At 46.1% G+C, this 20,445-nt stretch overlaps 1 protein-coding gene across 5 annotated transcripts in view; it reads left to right on the forward strand.

The window, feature by feature from the left end:
* Positions 1-20,445, forward strand: part of RALGAPA2 (Ral GTPase activating protein catalytic subunit alpha 2) — a 285,791-nt gene that overhangs the window by 203,809 nt on the left and 61,537 nt on the right. For 2 of the 5 annotated variants that reach the window (XM_055090829.1, XM_007100224.4), the window contains one exon: positions 4,496-4,623. In XM_055090829.1, the coding sequence (XP_054946804.1) occupies positions 4,496-4,623 (128 nt within the window). Of the gene's footprint in view, positions 1-95; positions 1,086-4,495; positions 4,697-20,445 lie in introns of those variants that run through there. The other 3 variants (XM_055090831.1, XM_055090830.1, XM_055090832.1) reach the window with 3 other exon arrangements.

Genomic DNA, 20,445 nt, shown 5'->3' on the forward strand with positions numbered 1-20,445 from the left:
ACATAAAGAAAAGGGCACACATTGTATGCACAGCTTGATGAATGTCTTCAAAGCAGACGATTTATTTATTTATTTATTTTGGCCACGCCATGCAGCATGCGGAACTTCCTCAACCAGGGATCGAACCCACACCCCCTGCATTGGGAGCACAGAGTCTTAACCACTGGACCACCAGGGAAGCCCCTCAAAGTAGACAATTTAATACTACCCAAATGTAAACACAGGATGTTACCAACCCCCAGAAATCACCAATCCTCCCCAAAAGTGGCCACTATTCTGATTTCTGTCAACATTGATTAGTTCTACCTGTTTTTGAATAGTATTATATAGTATGAACTTCTTTGTGTCTGTTTCTTTCACTCAGCATTATATTGGGGTCATTCCCATGATGTTATAGATTTGTTCTTTCATTACTGTGGACTATTCTATTGAGTCAGTATGCCACAAATTTTGATTCATGCTCTTGTTGATGGACATTTAGGATATATCCACTTTGGTGGAATATGTGTGGCTTGCCTTTTCACTTTCATGATGAGCAGAATTTTTTAAATGTTTATTGTCCAATTTATTTTTTTCTTTCATGATTGGTACTTTTATTTTTTATTTTTATCTTTTTTGGCTGCACCGGGTCTTAGTTGCAGCATGTGGGATCTTTTAGTTGCGGCCTGCAGACTTCTTACTTGCAGCATGTGGGATCTAGTTCCCCGACCAGGGATCGAACCTGGGCCCCCTGCATTGGGAGCACGGAGTGTTACCCACTGTACCACCAGGGAAGTCCCTGGTTGGTACCTTTTGTACCCTAAAAAATCCTTGCCTCACCCAAGGTTGCAAAGATTTTTTCATGTTTCCTTCTAGCAACTTTGTGGTTTTAGCTTTAATATTTCAACCTATAATCCATCTCAGTTTTGTGTGTAGTATGAGGTAGAGGTCAAGGTTCACTTTTCAGTATGTCTATGCAGTTGTTTCAGTGTCCTTATTGAAACAGACTTTCCTTGCCCATAAAATTGGTATGTTGCCTTTATTGCAAATCAATTATCATACATGTGTGATTCTATTCTTGGACTCCATATTTTGTTCTGTTGATATATTTGTCTATCCTGGTTTCAATATTATGTTATAGTCATTATTATAGTTTTACAGTATTTCTTGAAATCAGGTAATATGTCTTATTATTATTGTCTTGGCTAATCTATGTATTTTCATTTCCATGTAAATTTAAAATCAGCTTGTCCATATCTATAAAAGCGGCTTGTTGGAATTTTTATTTGTTTTGTACTGAATCTATAATTCAGTTTCAGAAGACTTGACATTTTTATTATATGGAAACTTCCAATCGATGAACATTGTACATCTTTCTGTTTATTTTGGTTGCCTTTAATTTATCTCAGCAATGTTTGGTAGTTTTAAGTATAGTTGTTTTGCATATCTTTTGTCAAGTTTATTTCTAGGTATTTGACGTTTTTGATGCCATTATGAATAGTATTTTTAAATGTCATTTTCCAATTATTGGTTGCTAACATTCAAAAATACAATTATTTGGAGGGTATATTGTATACAGTGACCTTTCACAATTCACTTATTAGTTCTAGTTAAAGTCCTTTGGATTTCTCATGTACATAATCATGTTATCTGTGAATAAAAATTACTTTACTTCTTTCTAATCTTTATGCTCCTTTCGTTTTTCTTCCTCTCTTTTATTTTTCTTTGTTGTAATGACTAGGACCTTTAAAAATGTTGACTAAAAGAGGTGAGCGTAGACATCCTTGCCTTTTCAGGTCTTTAGGTAGAAAACATTTATTGTTTTACCATGAATTATGCCATAATTTTTTTTCCCTCGAAGGTTTCATCAAATTGAGGAAGTTCCCTTCTATTCCCAGTTTGCTGGGAATTTTTTTTTTTTTATCATGAATGAGAGTTGAATTTTATCTATGCTTTTCGTGTTTCTATTAAGAAGGTCATATGGTTTTTCTTCTTTATTCTATTAATGTAGTAAATTTCGTTGATGGATTTATGGATATTGAACCAACCTTGGTTTTTTTTTTATGGAAAGTACCCCTTGGTCAAGATACAGTGTCCTTTTTATATATTGCTGGATTTAATTTGCTAAATATTTGTAAAGGGTTCTTGCATTTTTGTTGAAGGATATTAGTGCATAGTTTTCTTGTGTCAGCTCCTCATGTCAGTTCCTACGGGCAAAGATAGTCTTTCATTCACTGTGTATGCCAAGCCCCTCCCCCAATTCTAACCACAGAAAAGGTGTTCTACAGATAAATAGTCTTTGACATGAGTCAAAAGACCTAGGCTGGAGACCCACATTTATTAGTTTATTTAAATTATTTCAAATATTAATGAATTTTACTCACTTGCATTCCAGCCATGTACCAGGGTCAGTGCTGCTCGTTGGAGGCTTTTCTCCTCCACATGCAGCCACTCCTCAGTGTTATTCGATAATTCTTCCTCATGTCTCCAACCTCTAAACATTGGAGGGCCACAGGATGTAGTTCTTGAACCTCTTTTCTTGCTCATCTGAATACCCAGCCTGGGCTATGGCCATATCACCCTGTACGTGCCCTATCTTGTCTGAACATCCAGCCTCATGGCTATGAGCACCAAGTGTCAGTGAATAACTCTTACAAATCTCCAGCCTGAGCCTCCCCCTTGGCTTCCCACTCGATGTGTCCACTGCCACCCTCGAGCATCACCACTGGGCAGTTAAAAGGCATCTCAAGCTTAGCACGTCTAACACTGAGCTCATGGCCCTCCCCGCCAGTCTTTCAGGACAAGGTGTCTCCAACCTTCCAGTCGTCAGGCCACACACCGTGGCATCATCCATGCCTCTTTTTCTCTCCCACTTCATTAGTAATTCTCTGCAAATCCTCTCAGCTCTACCTCCCCACTTCCCCTGCTACCACTGGCATCCAAGCCAGCATCACCCCTCGCCTGGATCACACAGTAGTTCCCTAATTGGTTTCCATAATGCTCACTCTTCGCAGTTTTCCCAACATAGCAGCCAGAGCAATACCTTTCAAGTGCAGGTTTGGGACTTCCCTGGTGGTCCAGTGGTTAGGACTCCACGCTTTCACAGCCAAGGGCGTGGGTTCGATCCCTGGTCGGGGAACTAAGATCTCGCAAGCAGTGCAGCGTGACAAAAAAAGAAAAAAAAAAATGCAGCTTAGATCATATCCCTCACTTCCTAAACCCTCCAGAAGGCATTTGCCTCACTCAGAGCGGAAATCCAGATCTATAAAATTCCCCTCACAGCCCCTCTTATTACCTGTCTGACTTTATCTCCTTCCGTGCTTTCTCTCGCTCACTCAGCTTCAGCACCGTGGCTTCCTACTGTTGCTGAAACATACGGACTCTGCTCCCACCCAGGGCATCGTACTTGCTGTTGCCCTGCCTGGGCTGCTCTCCCGTCAGCCGCCCTCGAAGCTTGAGGTCACCCCTCCCTCTGTCCAGTCCTGTGCTTGCAGCGCCCCTGGCTGTGCGACCTCTAACTGGAGGACTCCCCACCCCCCGAAAGAGTCCTATTGCTCTTTCCTGCTTTCTTCTTCACCTTAGCACTCTACTACCTGACGTATTACATACTTTATATATTTAAACTGTTTATTCTCTGAAACCTCAGATAAATTCTAAGCTCAGTGAAATCAGGCATTTTTTTTGTTATTTGCTGCTGTGTCCCCAGTCAATAGAACAGTGTCTGTCACCTAATAAATATTTTTGAATAAATGAATAAGTATGTGATAGGAATAAATACAAGAGTTAGAAGGAAGACCTGGTCCTTGACCACATGGAGCTGCCAATCTCCATAGTAGTGAATGGATCAGATGAAATTCTAATGAAACAAACAGTGAGAGAGAGAAAAAAGAAATCCAGAAAAGACAGGCACCAAAACCTTGTGGGTGGCCCAGGCATGAAGGAAAGCCGAGTCTCTATTAAAGAAGTAGAAGGAAATGTGGGTAATGCAGTGTCTCGGAAGCAGAGGGAAAGAAGGTTCAAGAAGGAGAAGGACCTCGTGGGGACAGTTGTCATCTCCTTTAAGAGTTAACATGCATCGGGATTCATGCAAAAATATTGCCAGTTCCAACAGTGGTTTCAGAAGGTTGCCAGGCTAGGGGTGTACAGTGAGGCCCGGCTGTGTACTGTGCATAATCCACACAGTGGAGATGCTTAGAAAGAACGATGCCACTCCCGTGAATGACAACGCGAGAAGGAAGAGAAGAACTTGGTGACAATCTGTCATGAGAAGTTTAGCCAAAGAGTTCGCAATAGAGGAGCGTCGTGGAACAATCCTGCTTGGCTTGATCTGAAAGCCCTGGAACTGGGTCCAGGTCTAGTCTGTGGGTGGCAGCCTGTGCAGTTGTGACAGGTCTGAGACATCAAGCAGCTGTTCTCATGTCTTTGGTTTGACTGTTACTGGGTTGTTGTTGTTTTTTTTTTAATTAAGTGGTTTTGTTTTGTTTTTTTTTGGTTTTATTTTGTCTTGAATCAACAGGTTCCGTTTTTTGGGCCCCTGTTTGATGGAGCAATCGTGAGTGGGCAGCTCCTGCCAAGCCTTATCTGTGCCACTTGCATCAACGCCAGCAGGGCCGTGAAGTGCCTCATCCCCCTCTACCAGAGCTTGTATCTTTTTGCGCTAAGTGTGTAATGTATTAACCGTCCCAGCATCCAGCTGCCAGGCACCTTCTTGTGAGAGGTAAGTCTTAACAACTGGGTGGAAAAGGGAAAGAGGGAATTTTTTTCAATCTGGGTTGAAGAAAACTGTGATTTTCATACCATTCCTTAGTTGATATTAAATATAATAATTTTGTGCTACATCAAACTTAGAAGAGTTGATTTTCATAATTAAGTCACATATGTTTATGCTAAGAAGTGGTACCTATGACAAGATGCTCATTCCTCCTGGGGTATTTCTCCCCAAGTTCAGTCTCCTCCTCCTCCTCCCTGTTTGCTGCAGTCTGTTGTGTGTAAGGTGGGGTGCTGAGAAAATGCAACGGGGTCACTCCAAGTGCCTACCAGAAATGACGCTAATAAATTAAAGAAAGTGGCAAGTGCCACCAGAGAAGCACAAATGGTGTTCCAGGAGGTCGGGGGAGGGGGGACATTGCGTCTGGTCGGGAGGACAGGGAAAGACACCCTCAACAAAGTTGTACTTGAACTCATCAGTAAGAATGGCTGGAAATCCTTTTGTCATTTTCGCAAATCATTAATATCTCCTTCTCTCATTTCTGGTCTTCTCTCTAAAAACAGAAGAAATTTCACTAGTGTAATTTTTTTTTTTCTCCAACATTAGTCGGCATGCTGTCATCTTTAAATTCAGGCATGACCCCTGACCATAAGAAAAAGAAATTAAGGCAACTTCATAAAATCGCTGCAAAAAAAAAAAAAATTGCTGCGAAAGACATCTGACCTCCTAATAAAACTCAGGATCTCTGTTTCTAATTAGTATTGGTAATGATGATAAGCATATTGTGTTTGACCTCTGTCTCTGTACTTCTCACAACCTTACCATCAGTGACATGTTGCTGGAGAGTGGGGGTGAGGGGTGAGTGAGAAATATAACGTGTGAATAGATACAGTTCATGAAAAATACCTTTCATTAAAATCCTGGTCACTTCATTGACAGATATTCTGTCTTTAGGTTAAAGAAAAAAATACATATGCCATGTGGCAACTCGGAATTATCATAGAAATTAGTAGTAGAAAAGAGCTATTAGGTCCCATCTGGTCCCTCCCTGGGGGCCTGGGCAGCATTATCCCCTCGGCCTGTTCCCTCCTGCTTTGTCCGGTGGTGGTGGTGTTTGGGAGAAGGCGTTCTGTGCAGTGATCTCCACGGCACTCTGGACTTAATCTTATGGCTGGTGTCGATTCAGCCTTCCGCGTGGCATTTTTATTTCACAGACTCTTAGAGAGAGGTTCTTGGCAGAAATGAGAAAGACCTTTTTAGCAATTGGCTTGTTGGTTTGCATGATGAGCTGGACACTCATCAGTCAAGGACGTTGGACCAAGGCAAGAAAAAGCCATTTGCAAACAGGAAAATTCCGTTTTGTGTAAGTCCATTGTGATTTTTGTCACACCACCTTCTCCACTTACGGAACTGCTTGTTACAAGAGCCACACTTTGCTGCGATGTTGGACACTGCTTTCTCAAGTCAGAATTAACGTGGCTTCAGAATAATCAGGTTTAAGGGAAAACAATATTTTTAGAAGTTCAAATGATAGGATTCAGCATCACTTTAAAAACTCTCCAAGCAACCACACTTGACTAAAGTGGGTGCCGGCTTAGGGCTACTGATGCCAACGTGACTTAGAAAATGCTGTATTCCAAAATCACTCATAAAATAGCCAGGTCGACATCTTGGAGGATGACTTAGTACAGAAATTAGGAAAAAGAAAGTAACAAAAGTTACTATGTTGATCATTATAAAATGTTAAACATTTTTCTTTTGCGTTATGCCTTGAGAAGATGTAATTGGTACTAATAAATTATTTGAAACAAGAAATAAAATATTATAAATTTTTATAGAGATGTAATTAATGGAGAAAGCTTTGCAATCACTTAACTACTCTATTCTTTAATTTCTGCCTGCAAAAGAGCTAATATTCAGGCTAGAAACCAAAGGTATGAGAAGAAGAAAAGTTAGGAGATGTGGAAAAAATAAGAGAAAAGGAAGGTGGGACTGTTTGTATTTTTGTTCTTTAAAAAATTACTAATTTAAAAAATTTTAAATATTTATAGATATCTGCCTAGGCTATTAATAATGAATTGCTCTTTTAACATTTTGTTAAAACATCCTGGTCATCACATGCTTTAGCGAAAGTCTAAGCTAGTTGGTGTCGCAGCTAATGTCTGGAATTCGCTGCTTCACTGAGATAAGCCCTAGATTTGAATTTTGAAAAACACTGAATAACCAAACACATCCTAACGTGGGTGTCTTCTTGCACTGATTCGTTTACCAAACAGTCAGTGTGGACTCAGGATCTGCCCAGCCCAGTGCTGGGCTCGAGATCCACGGGGAGCAGGCAGGCATGGTCCTTGCCCCGCGCTACCCTGAGAAGAGAGGCAAACTAATCAAGTTCCAGGGCAACTGGGGAACGGGGCTGAGATGGCCAGGGAGAGAGCTGGTGGCCAAGCTGGGGGGATGTGATAGGCTCTGTCCCCAGGGAGCAGGGGCGGGTCCCAGGCGGAAGGCACAAGAGCAAACACAGGGACTCAGAGTGTTCTCAAGTGGTCAGCCGTAGGAGTGAGCTTCCAGCAGAGATGGTCTTCTGAGCGGGACCAGGGGAGCTGAGGGGACCCTAACTTTCACCTCATGGCCACCTTGAAAGTTCACATCCTAGGACAGCATCACAGCCGCCTGATGCCAGGGGAAGAGGTCAGGAGTGGGTGTAGGGTCCACTACCCCAAGCCCCTGCAAGCCCTCCCAAGGGCTGAGAAGATCAGTAATACCTGGGACACCCCTGAAACCATGGCTGGCTGTATAATCCTCTGGGTCCCAGTGCAGAATGAAAATGTGGGGTCCTTTATTCAAAGAGCAGGGAAAGTGCCTTTAAAGATGCTAAAATATAAAGCTTTTTCCATTCTCCTGCAGTTTTTCTCTGACTTGTCATGGTGTTTTTTAATTTGCTATTTATTATCAGTTTAAGTAAAGAAATACAAAAAAATTTAGATTCTTAGCATTAATTTTATCATTCTTTATATTGTGCAGTGCCAGTTTAATATGCAAATATAAAAGCATTTAACTCATGTATGAAATCACCAAAATCACCCGTTCGTACTTCATAACTTGTACATGGATGTATTTTGTTTTGACTAGGACGGTGGAAACACGGCACAAAACTAACTTACCTGGTTTTATTTCACTCTCCCTACACGCTAAAACTTACCCTCAGTTTACGGATGAGTCAGGAAGGACTGACCGGAAAGGAAACCACGGTGCCGTTTTCCCCTTTCCTTCTATGTCATCATTCTTAGAGTAAATTGTTGGCTAATACAGGGAAGTAACACAGCTAAGGACGCACAGGGTTCCTTGGCTGTTCACGTTTCTTAGGACACCGTAGCCGCCTTTCTGCGTTCACTGCAAGTTCTGGTTCAGATGGGGAGCGTGGCCTCCCCAGGGAGCCAGCCCCCCATCCCAGCTAGTGACTGATACTAAACTGCCTTCAAATACTGTCCACTGAGGTTCAGTTCTGTATAATATTTAACTACTTCTATATCAACTTTGTTCAGTAATGTTCAAGAAAATACAATGTTTGTTATTAAGCTGAGGACTGGGGGCATTGTTGGAATGAATTTGCCTTTTGGAGATCTTTTCTCAAACAGTAACTCCAGCTTAAAGTCAATATCAGAGGAGTTCTCGTTTGGGGTACCCTCGGCTAAGTGATCACACACTTGCAAGTGTGTGTTGAAGGCTCATAGGAGACTGAAAAATACCATTGTCTTATGTGATCCAGAAAGAAAGTGAAGGCGATAGGGATATTTGGAAAGCGCCCTCAGTGACGTCTTAGCCGGGCCCCTGTGCCTCCCAGGTCCCTGGTCACCTCCTCCATGGGGGATTCCTAGTCACCCCTTCCGTGGGCCAAGTCCAGTCCATCGAGTGGAGCCTTCATCCTGCGGCCCCTGCCCTCCCGAGCGATGAGGGCCAGCTCACCTGCCATCAGCTTTCCCTGCCCCTCGTGGGCAATCAGAGCGCCCAGGCCTGTGTCTGGAGGGCTGTGGATGGGGAACTTGCCACACGTGGTGTTTACAAGTCCCAAGCCAACTCGAGATTCCAAAATCAGACCATGGTCCACTGAGAGAGGTTTCCAGAACCATCGGGCCAGGGCTCCGCGCTCCTGCTTGGAGAGCTTGTGTCACGAGAGGTTGCCACGGCCCGCGGTGTGCCCATTAGGAGGAGTTCTCCCGGAACCACACAGATGGTGGCCTTTGAAGGTGCACGTCCCCTCCGGGGGCACAGTGGTCTCAATGATGTCCCCGCCTCCTCCCTGGAACTGTCATCATTGATGGCGAGGACCCAGCTGCCTCAGGAAGGTAGTTGGCCTCCACTCTTTCACAGGTGAAAGTTAGTTTCGTTTTCAATTAGCAGATAGACTTGATGATTCCAGAGCGTCTCTCTTAGACTCGTGACTTCTTCATATCTTTGCTCAGTCGTGTTCTCAATTTACACACTTTCAAAAACGGCCACTCTTCCTAAAGCTGTAACCATCCTGTTTCTTCCCTCTCCCTGGACTTTTGGTTCTGTCTCCTGGGAAGACCTTACGTTCCTCCATTTGTCTTCACACACTTAAGTGTAGGAGAAGGACTCAGACTGGACAGCACAGAGCGACTTACGCATCTGTCAGCATTTACTGTGCTCTCCCACTATGCCAGGCACTGTCCTGGCTGCCGGAATAGGAATATGAACACGATATTCCAAGTGAGGAGACAGCATTTGCTCGGACCAAGCTCTGGGAGAATGCTTCATGTTTGAGAACCACGGATGCTTCTGTACGGCAGAGTGTGGGACAGACACGCACACACACACACAAACACACACGTGTATACGCACACACTAACACACACGTGCATACGCATACACACATACATACCCGCACACATACACGCATACACATATACAAACGCGCATGCACACACGCATACACACGTGCATACATACATACATATACACATACATACACATACACATACATACACACACGTGCACATGCACACACACTCCTGGGAAAGATAGAGGTGATGAAGGCATTGCAGGGGCAGTGGAAGGGGTCCTGAGGGGAAGTGAGGGCCTGGTCTGTGGCCTCATCGGGGGAGGATGGGCACCTCCACCAGGCAGGTGGACTGATTGGGGTGGGGTCTGCTAGATGTGCAGGTATGGAGGGCGATGGGAAGGGGATTAAGGCCAGACTCCCTGGAGCATCACCTTTGAAGAGTAGGCTTGGGAGGAGGGGGAGAGAGAGAGGTCGGTGGAGGAAAAGGAGAGAACCATTGCCCAGAAAATCGAGGAGTAGGGAAGTGGAGGGTCACCTCGTCAGTGCAGTCAAGCAGGACGCATGTCCCTGAGGGGCTCAGCCATGGCTGGTACCAGAGTGCCCAGTCTTCACCCGGAGAACTGGGTAAAACAGGACCTAGAGCAGAATCACTTCAGGAAAGAGGCAAAAACATACCAGATAATGGCAGTACCTCCGAGAAAGGAAACGCTCCCGGGTGGGGTCGGAGTGCCGGGGATGGAGAATGCGCCGGGTGGGGAGTCGCAGTCCATGTGGGGGTGTGCGCTGTGCTTGTCTAATCCACCTTCCGAGCCACCTGAAGGTAAACTGGAGCTGTGATAGGGACTTCGGCTACTCGATATCGGCTCCAAGGTACATCCGAGTAAAGGCAGCAGGCATTTGATAAATTCTTGGCTATCAGACCCTCTCTCAGAAGACAGAGGAAAACTTTCTGTGAGATAGAAAAGGGGGAGGCCCCAGGCGAGCAGCCAGTGGAGCCGCAGGGCATGCGGTCTGCGGAACATCGGGTTAAGAGGGTCACTCCGAGCAGTGCTGCGTGAGGCCCTCACCGTGGACCCCATCCCACTTGTCCTCCAGCTTCTTCCTCTGGGAGGTGGCAGAAAAGTGTCACTGTGTATCAGTTAAAACTAAAAGTACTGAGAACACAATAATAATAATAAAAAATAAAAAATAAACAGAATTGGCCCCTGCAAGTAACCACACCCCAGGTTGTAGAACAAATTTACGACAGCGATCTCAGAACCATAAGAACCGTTTCATCAGAAGTCATGTAAATTAAGGAGGCACCCAGAACTGAAAACAGGGAAAGATTTTCCTTGTTTTCAAATAGAATTAAGGGTGAATTTTGGAATGTTGCCTGGGTCCCTTGTAAAATTGTTAGACTTGATAAATATTAAATAGCTTGTGAGCCTCAAGAAAAGAATGAGTTCACATAGACTAAAGTATCCCAAACACACTCATGGTGTTTGATAAGATCACTATTTTCAGAGGCTAGAGAAAGCTTGTAAATGTAAATCTTAATTTTGGTAAAACACAAGGTAAAGTATCATAAGCAGCTGGCAGATGGGAGACAGTTTGGGCCCCTGGGAGCTGGGTGACTTCACTGCAGCCAAACCTAAATGCATTCATTCACAGACACCGATCAACTGGGGCCCGTGTGGGCCAAGGCTTGGCTCAAACCCTCTTCCATCTAGCAACTTTCACAAAGGTCTAGAGCACGGCACGGGTCACATCTTAAACGGGGTGCCACTCCAGGACCACGTCATAAGAGAGCCCCACCAACCTGCAGCAGGCGCAGAGGGGCCTTACAGCTCAGGGAGCCCATAGAACCAGGAGGGAATGGCCTCAGGAGCTTCGGGGATTCATAGAGGAGACAAGACTGCAGAATGGGGAGCAGTGAACAGACACAGCCGGGAAGCAGGTTTCAGCTCAATGTCAAAGCACACATGCAAAAGCAGAGCCCACAAACGAGCTGCCTGCAGGCTGAATCCAGCCCCCAGATGGGCTTCCTTGGAGCTGTGCTGGACTCCAGCATTGCTCATAAAAATTGAGTTTGTCAGCCACATCGAAATGTAGATCTCTGATATTTCTTGAAGAGTCAGAACCTCTGACCTCACTGGGCCTCCTTTGCTCTTGGCAACAAAGACAGCAGTCAGCCTCCTGACCCGCTGGCCACGTGCCCCCGCTATTCACCACAGCCCCCTGGACCACAGCTCCCCGGCGCTGGGGCCCGGAGCCCCAGCTGGTCCCCCTCGGAGGGAGAGAAGGTGGTTAGTGGGCCACGCAGGGGGAATAGTGCCCGGTCCTGGGTGAGAGCCCAGTAAGTGTCACCACAGTTGTTACTGTCAACGCTGCCAGCCTGGCGCCCGTAAATATCAGAGTTTCAGACCTCTGTTGTAAAATGTGGAAGCGCCCGTCTGTGGACTTAGGTCTCGGACGTACTTTTCAGCATCGCAGGGGCTCAGACGAAGGCTGGAGACCGCTCCTCCCTCCCAACGTGTAGAAGGTGCCCCCTGGGCGGGGGCAGGGGGGAGGGGGTGGTGCTGCCTCCACCCCTGGGGCCCGGGAACCAGGCCTGTGAGAAGCACGTGTTTGTGCAGGGGAACCTTCAAGGAGGGAGAGGAAGATGCCACTTTGCTTTTCCGTTTTTGCTGCAGATTTGTGACTTATCACTGTTAGACAAAAAGCCATCCCTTCAGGAAAAGTCAGCGTAAATCTAACAATCTGTGCAGAAAGCAGGCTGCCGCCTTGCTTCCCACTCAGATCCGTGGCTAGGCTGCCCCATCTCATCCCATCCTTTGCAGGGGGTGCTCCTCCCCACTGCAGGGCCTTTGGGCATGGGACCGCCCCCCAGGATTCCTGCTGCTGGCCTCCACCCCCAGCGGCTGCCCCCGGGTCTCTGCTGTGACCCAGTTGCTTCCCCTCACGTATCCGTGCACGCCCTCCACGCACTCCCTGCCAGACCCGGCCGCCTCCTGCCTCTTCTTTCTCCTGATTGTACCAGAAGCTGCCCATTCTGTTGCTGTCCCTCCCACATATTCCCGCTAGGACATTATGAATATGTATGTGTGTGAAGGGAGAGACAGAGGGAAAGAGATTGATTTGGTTTAAAAACAACAACAAGGACTTCCCTGGCGGCACAGTGGTTAAGAATCCGCCTGCCAATGCAGGGGACACGGGTTCGAGCCCTGGTCTGGGAAGATCCCACATGCCGCGGAGCAGCTAAGCCCGTGCGCCTAGAGCCTGCCAGCCACAACTGCTGAGCCCACATGCCACAACTACTGAAGCCCGCACGCCTAGAGCCTGTGCTCCGCAACAAGAGAAGCCACCACGATGAGGAGCCTGCGCACCGCAGCAAAGAGTAGCCCCCGCTCACCACAACTAGAGAAAGTCTGTGCACGGCAACGAAGACCCAATGTAGCCAAAAATAATAATAATAATTAATTAATTAATTAATTAATTTAAAAAAACATTTTGGAAAGCAGAAGGCAAAAACAACTCATATTTTGTAAAATTGCATTTTTTTCAAAGTTGAAAACCTTTATTATCCAAGAAATATAGCTCTACAAACAGAGTATGTATCTCTTTATGTATAGATAGATACATTTTTCTGTCCTCTTTGCTCATTTTTGAGTGTTTAGTTTACAGCCAGATCCCCAACACTTGGAACAGCATGCCTGGCACATAGTAGGTGCTCAATGAACAGTTCCTGAGTAATCTCGTTGGCAAAAACACATAGATGGTAGTAGTCAAGAGAAAAACATGTTAGCATTTTTACTGAAAAATTGGATTTTGTGTGTATTTTTCTTTATGTTGAACAATAGAGTATTTGGGGCATCTTGCTTTTCTTTTGCGTGCTAAATAATAATGCTTCCATCACCACCCCAAAAAGTTATTGAAGGACATTTAGGTGGAAATCCTGACAATTAGAATGACGACTTTATGTTTGATTTTTAAATTAATAGAATTTTATTGAGAGCCATGAAATGTAAGTGACGGCTATTCAGTAATCCCACATTCTTAGAGCTGTACGTTTAGTTAGTTAGAGGGAGAGATGGATTCAAACAGTGTTAAGGTCAGAGAACAGCATCTGGGAAGGAAAGGAGGAAAGGCACAGTCAGGAAAGCCCGGGTCTGCCAGGAGGGGAGTGGCCCTTCAGTCTGGAGACCTTAAATAACGCAGGCCTCAGAGTCTGTTTCTAAATCTTAGGGAAAGGGACGTAGTCGTAGGGTTGTTGTGAGCCCCAGGGAAGCCCTCGTAGTCCAGCCTCAGCCACTGGCCAGGCCGCGTGGGCAATGCTGTCAGCTGAAGTCACTTGTTGGGGAGTCTGCAAACTCTGGTTACAGCTGCGTGTGTCAGTAGCTTTAAGGGAAGTGTAATCAGCCAGAGAGATTAATTTGCATCTCAATTAGAAAAGAGTCGGGAGGTAGCACTAGGGTCTGGTGCTGGAAGGTTGTGGAAGAAATCTCACCAAGCACAAAAGCCTGGCCGCCCGTCCTCCAGCTGAGTGGAGGACAATATTGAGTTGCGTTTCCATAGGGACCAGAAGCCTGCTGGGCCCCGCAAGAACCTCGGTTTGCACCGTAATCATTTGGTCATGATGACACAAATTCCACTGTTGTTCCCAAATACACTTTGCTATTAGAAAGATGTTAGAAAAGTGGAAATGGTCATCCTGGCAAAAGCAGGCAAGAGGGTATTTGCTGACCCCTACCCACCTTTTTTCATAGTGCTGCTAGGATTTCTGGGCATTTCACATTTATTAATGTCTGAATATCCAAAGAGCGAAAGGTCATTCCATAGATGACGAGGTTTCCTTAGCATCCGGATGGTTATTTGGGGACTGGCACAGCTTCAAAGGGAGCCATTATTCCTGATTCCGCCACACTCTTCAGCAGTAGGCAAACGAGAGTATGAATTTTAAAATGCAGGTGAGGAAGAAATATGGACTCTTCTTGCCATGGAGCATGGAAAAAATTTTGGCCATTACAGGTCTTTTTATAATCCTAGCGAAACAACAAGAGGTATCCCTAAGCTTAACTGTAAAGAGCACAAAGTGGTATTAATTTAAAATTTTTCCTTCATGTATTATCTAGTGGTCATTTTCATAGCCTTTGATATCTGTACCTTTCAGAGAAGGTCTCCTGGGTCTCAGAATTCTGTGCTTGAGCTTGGTGAGAGCTGAGCCCGCCTGAGCCATCTAACACGTCAAGTCCCTCTGCCAGAACCAGGGGGCTCACCCTTGGCGTTTTTGGAGGAAGACTTTTTTTTTTAATTAAAAAAAAAATTTTGGCCTCACCATGCAGCATGTGGGATCTTAGTACCCCGACCACGGATCGAACCCATACCCCCTGCACTGGAAGTGCAGTCTTAACCACTGGACCGCCAGGGAAGTCCCTGGAGGAAGACTTTTATTTCCAGTCAATTCTGTTCTCTCTCAAATAGTTAATTCATTGGTTTCAGCTTCAAAGTGAGAAAACAACAGTGAGAAACAACTGAATCCTACGTTATAAACTGTTGCATACAAACTGAGCTTCTTTTTTTAAAAAATCAGGGTTTTAATTTCATCCTCCCATCTTGGAGAGGGGAAGACAGGAGCTTCCTAAGGACAGTCTCTTCCAGTGCCCACAGACTGAAATAATACATCACAGCGAGACATCAGAATCTCTTAATCCAACATTAATCAGATTTCAGTTTACTAATTATCAGTCCCATTTTAAAAGGAACATCATGCCATAAACAGCATCCCAGAACGTTAAAAGTTGACTCTGCAGTTGTAAGCAATATATTTGAAAGTGAGACTTTCTGTTATTTACATCTCTAAAAAGGATAATAACACATGTCTTGTAATAATAAGAGATTGTGCAAAGCTGAGGAAGGACAGAGCAGCAAGTCCAAATGGTGACCCCTTCTGGACCCGTCTGCCTTAGTGTCTGCAGTGAGGTCCCAGCAGGTTTCAGCACTGGAGTAAGTTGCAACACACTCCAGTAAATTTTTTAATCAAAGCAGGATAGTCCTTTGGTAATCTGTGAGTGAGAACAACCTAAATGCCATCATGTTAGCCTTGAAACGGTGTCCTTTCTAGTTCACTCTGTGGAATGAGTACTTTGTTTTGTTTTTTTTTAATAAATAAATAAACAAATTTATTTATTTATGTCTGCATTGGGTCCTCGTTGCTGCGCACGGGCTTCCTCTGGTTGCCGCGAACAGGGGCTGCTCTTCATTGCAGTGTGCAGGCTTCTCACTGTGGTGGCTTCTCTTGTTACGGAGCACGGGCTCTAGGCACGCGGGCTTCAGTAGTTGTGGCACGCGGGCTTCAGTAGTTGTTGCACACGGGCTTCAGTAGTTGTCAGGCTTCTCACTGTGGTGGCTTCTCTTGTTACGGAGCACGGGCTCTAGGCACGCGGGCTTCAGTAGTTGTGGCACGCGGGCTTCAGTAGTTGTGGCCTGTGGGCTCAGTAGTTGTGGCTCTAGAGCACAGGCTCAGTAGTTGTGGTGCACGGGCTTAGTTGCTCCGCGGCATGTGGGATCTTCCCAGACCAGGGATCGAATCCGTGTCCCCAGCAGCTTGGTGGGTAGCTTCTTAACCGCTGCGCCACCAGGGAAGTCCCTAGAATGCTGTGCTTTGAACGTTTCTGGGGTCCTGTGCTTTGAAAGCATTTTGACTTTATTCCCTGAGGCTTGACAGAGACCCTTGGGGCCAGCGGGGGGAGGTGGAACCTCTGAGGGAGGAGCGCCAGTGCCTGCACCACTCCCTCCTCCACCGTGATCATGATGGACTCTGTATTGTATTTTGCACATGCCTTTAACTTGAGAAATACACAGCTGCCTCAGTTCAAAATGCCACAGTATTTTAACCTGACACCTCCTTGGACATAGCTCGTTCTTACTTACAAACACACGTCTCGTATCACAGATGTCCAAATGATCTTCTCATCATTTTCATCAGAATCACAAAAATGAAACTATACAGTATTTAGTGGTTTATGATATTTCTCTTTCTTCAGCTTATTTCTTCTAATGCTTCATTCCAGTCTCTGAGCTTCCTAATTCAGTCCTAGGATGTAAAAGAGCACCAAACGTGTCCCTCTGCTGTGTCCACCCGTTTAAACTCTCCAGTGCAAAGCCTTCATCCTTAATCCATCCGTGATCGATATAGAGGCTGCCTCCTAAAAAACGGGGTCTGCTAGTCATCTTAAGCCAGCCCTTAAGATGCCAAGTCCCTTTGGTTCTGCCTTCATTTGCCTATGAAGTGGGATGTGAGTCTATGGGCACATCCTGGCTTGGAGGCAGCTGTGAGCCTGGAAGTGCAGGCTCATACCTCCACAAAGGGAAGCAGGCCTGAGCGCTGATGGGATTCTGAATTTATAAGCAGAGTTCCAGAACTCCCCCAGGGCCTACTTTTCAAAGGCAAATTAGTATGTTTGCAACTTGATCCCTGGGCAACTTTTGACAGTTGTTCTAAGAATAATAAAACAGATGGACAGAATAGATTTTGGGGTCTCCATCCAAACTGCCATCCTCAGTGGAATTTAAAGAAGGCAAAGACTCAATGGGAGCCTCCGCCACTCACCATTGTGTTCTGCCTTCGACACCCAAGAACCAGAACTTTCTCCCAGAAGATGACAGTCGTCCTTATGCCGTTCCTCCTGAGGAGCGTTCAGCTTGGCTGGGAGAAAATAAGTAGGATGCGTGTTTCCTTCATATTTTTAAAATGATATGAACTGAACTGAGATAAGTTGAATTCACACTCCCAAGAAATCAATATGGGGTTTTAATATGAGGAAGAAATGGAAATTCGTTTTAAGTTTAAGGAATATTTTCAGAGCATTTTTGACCCCTTTAAGTAAAGGAGAGCCTCTTTCGAATGTCTTGGAAATACTGTCTACTCATTAATTTGGGAAAATAGAATTTACGCCTCTCTGACAGGATAAACATTCTCTGCATATAACTACATATGTGCACATCAGAAGTCTACATCAGAAAACAGCATTTAAATTATCTCAGTGAAGAAAACAGATTATTTCTGTGTTTCTGTGCGATAATTTTGTCCCCCCATTGCGTATATATTTGTGCATAAACACCGCACATAAACTACTCTACCTTTTGTGGAATTTCAGACTTCTCTAACTGTTGGTTTTAGCTCAGATCAGGATGGGATGTGCTTTCCTTTTAATTTATTGGCTCCCTCTGAGATAAACGTCCATCCTCTTCAGTCACTGAATCCTGGATTTTCCTGGATTCATTTGCCCCAATTATTGCACTTTTGGCCGTCAAGAGTACACAGGGTGGCAGATCAGCTGTGCTTTGGGGGGTCCCCAAGCTGCTTGAGCGACTGACAGTGAGGTACACGTACTGGGGTCCCCAAATTTCCTTGGTGGGTTTGTCATTAGACCAGTTGTTTAACCAAAGTTCCACTGATGACAACTCAGTAGGAGAGTAAATTTTTTTTTTTTTTTTGAGAAGACACATTTAAGGCCTGTTGCTAGCTCTCATGTTGGACAGTATCCCTGAGCATCACGGTGGACCCTCCCGGTCAAGTCTCGATTCTGACTAAGAAGCTTTCGGGGACATTCTCTTCCCTTCTCAGCAGCGATGTTCCTACCAGGGCCAGGTGTATTGTCAGGTGCGTCATTTTTATGTAGTGCTCAGACTAGCAGGTGATGCCTGGGGGCTGGCCTCACACAGACCTCGGGTTTCAGTTTCAGTGGAAAGTTCTTTGGCTTTTATCAAGTATCTTTACCTCGATCAGTTTCCTTATCTGTAAAATGAGGGTAGTAATTCCTCACAGACAGATTATTGTAAGGATGTATGGAATGAAGTATATGCAAAATGAATCAATTCACAAAACATAACCCCAATCTGGCTGCTTCATTCACCCCACCCCGGGTTGGGTGTCCTCATCACTCATCTCTCCCCGGGCTGGTGCCACAGCCAGTCCCTGTCTCCCTGGAAAACTCACCAGCAGCCAGAGTTTTCCTCTAAAATAGAAATGAGAGCGTGTCACAGTTCAGAAGCCTCCAATTACTTCCCCCTTTTCCCTGAAGTAACAGCTAAGGCTGTAGTGCCAAGCACAGCCTCCTGACTGTGTCTGGCTTCTGCCCCGCGTCTGCCCCAGTCTGCACTTAGCCAGCCTGCTAAAATGTGGGTCAGACCACGTGGTGGCCCTGCCCACACTCTCCAGGGACTCCGCCTCACTCAGAGTCAGGGCCAGAGTCCTCCCGGGAGGCCTGAGTGCCCAGTGCCCTCGGCCGAGAACGCTGTTCTCCAAATGTCCACTGGCTCAGCCTCCCCCCCACCCCAGGACCTCCTCCGCCTGTGCACACACCTCCACCCCCTCCCGTGCTCACCTGCACCCTTTTTACTATGTAAATTTACTAATTCACTTTACTCATTTGTCTCACGTCCCGCCCCCACACGTGAGGGCAGGGGTTTTGTCTGTGTGTTCACTGAAGCTTCTGAGGGTTGAAATATCCAACCTCAGGGACCTCGAGGGCACCAATGGGGTGCAGGCCAGGAGGCTGCCCACGCAGGCACCCTCCAGGTGAATACCAGCCCTGGGTGTGGCCTCCCCACCTGTCAAAGCATCCACATTTTGTTCCGTAAATAATTGTTGAATGAATAAATTCAGCCCCTTGTCATCACAGAAAAGGTTGCCAAATTTAGAACATTTGTCTTTCCATCAGAAAGAAAGATGAGTAATTCATCTTTGTGTTCAAGAGCTTTTATAAGAACTTTCCTGGGAGATAAAGATCAAACCATCACATGGTAGGAAAGATTTGCATCTCTTGCCCTGCCTCCATGCACTAGATGAGAGGGGTGATACTCTGTAAGAATAAAATTCAAAACTTTGGGGACTTCGGTCCCGTGGTTAGGACTCCGCACTTCCACTGCAGCGGGCGTGGGTTCGACCCCTGGTCGGAAAACTAAGATCCCGCATGCCATGCAGCATGGCCAAAAAAAAAACAAAAGTTCAGAACTTCAGCATCAAGGGTCGTGTGAACCTCGATACAGCCCCGTGTGGTGAATGAGGGAGCCGGGTTCAGCCCCACCCAGCTCACCCTCAGGACCCGTCCTGACCCAACCGACTGCAGATGACAGGGCAGGAAGAGTGCCTCACTCAGGCCGTGTGTTAAATCTCAGTGAAGCTGAATTTCCTTCTCAATTTTAGATCAAAAGATTTTAATTTTAGCAGAATTTTAGAGTTTTAATACAAGTCCTCACTTGTCCTCTCACTTTGGAGGCCTGCGGCATAAAGTCAGGTCATCTGCAGAGGCTTGAAAGGGTGGTAGTGAAGGGGGGATCTTGCGCGTCCACTGGCCTGGCTGGGCTCAGCTGGGTGGTTCACACACGGGCCTGGTGCCTGCGCTGGCACAGCTGGACCAGCCGCGGGCCGGCCAGGCACCCTCGCTCTCTGGCAGCCTCCCCACTCGGCAAGCTGGAATCGCCTCTCAGCAAAGTGACCTCCCAGCAACCAGACTGAACACATGGCTGCCCAGGGCTCCCAGAGACCCAGGCAGGGGAAGGCACGAGGTTTTTCACCATCTAACTTTGGCAGTCCCGGAGCTGTTGGCCAAGGCAGGTCCCCAGGCCAGCCCCGACTCAAGGGAGGAGGGTCAACCTGCCGAGGGCAGCAGTAGCCTGCCATGCAGGGAGGGGGGCGGCCGGCGGACACCCCCTCCTGGCTTCCACAGAAAGTGTGGTCTGACCACCTGGGCCAGGGTGCGTCCTGATGCACCTGCCCCCCACGCTAGACAAAGACCACATCTTCCTGGTCTTTTAGTCTCCAGCATCCGACCTGATAAGAACTCAGGAGGTGTTAGAGCAATTAAAATCTGAAATGCAAACACTTTAAGGAATTTCTAATAGGGGAAAGTGGACTCTAGTACCATCTATTTCATGACACTAGATGTCTTTTTGCTGACAAGGAGGAAATGAC

The sequence above is a fragment of the Physeter macrocephalus genome, chromosome 14, assembly GCF_002837175.3.
Source record: "Physeter macrocephalus isolate SW-GA chromosome 14, ASM283717v5, whole genome shotgun sequence".
In the NCBI taxonomy this organism is placed as follows: domain Eukaryota; kingdom Metazoa; phylum Chordata; class Mammalia; order Artiodactyla; family Physeteridae; genus Physeter; species Physeter macrocephalus.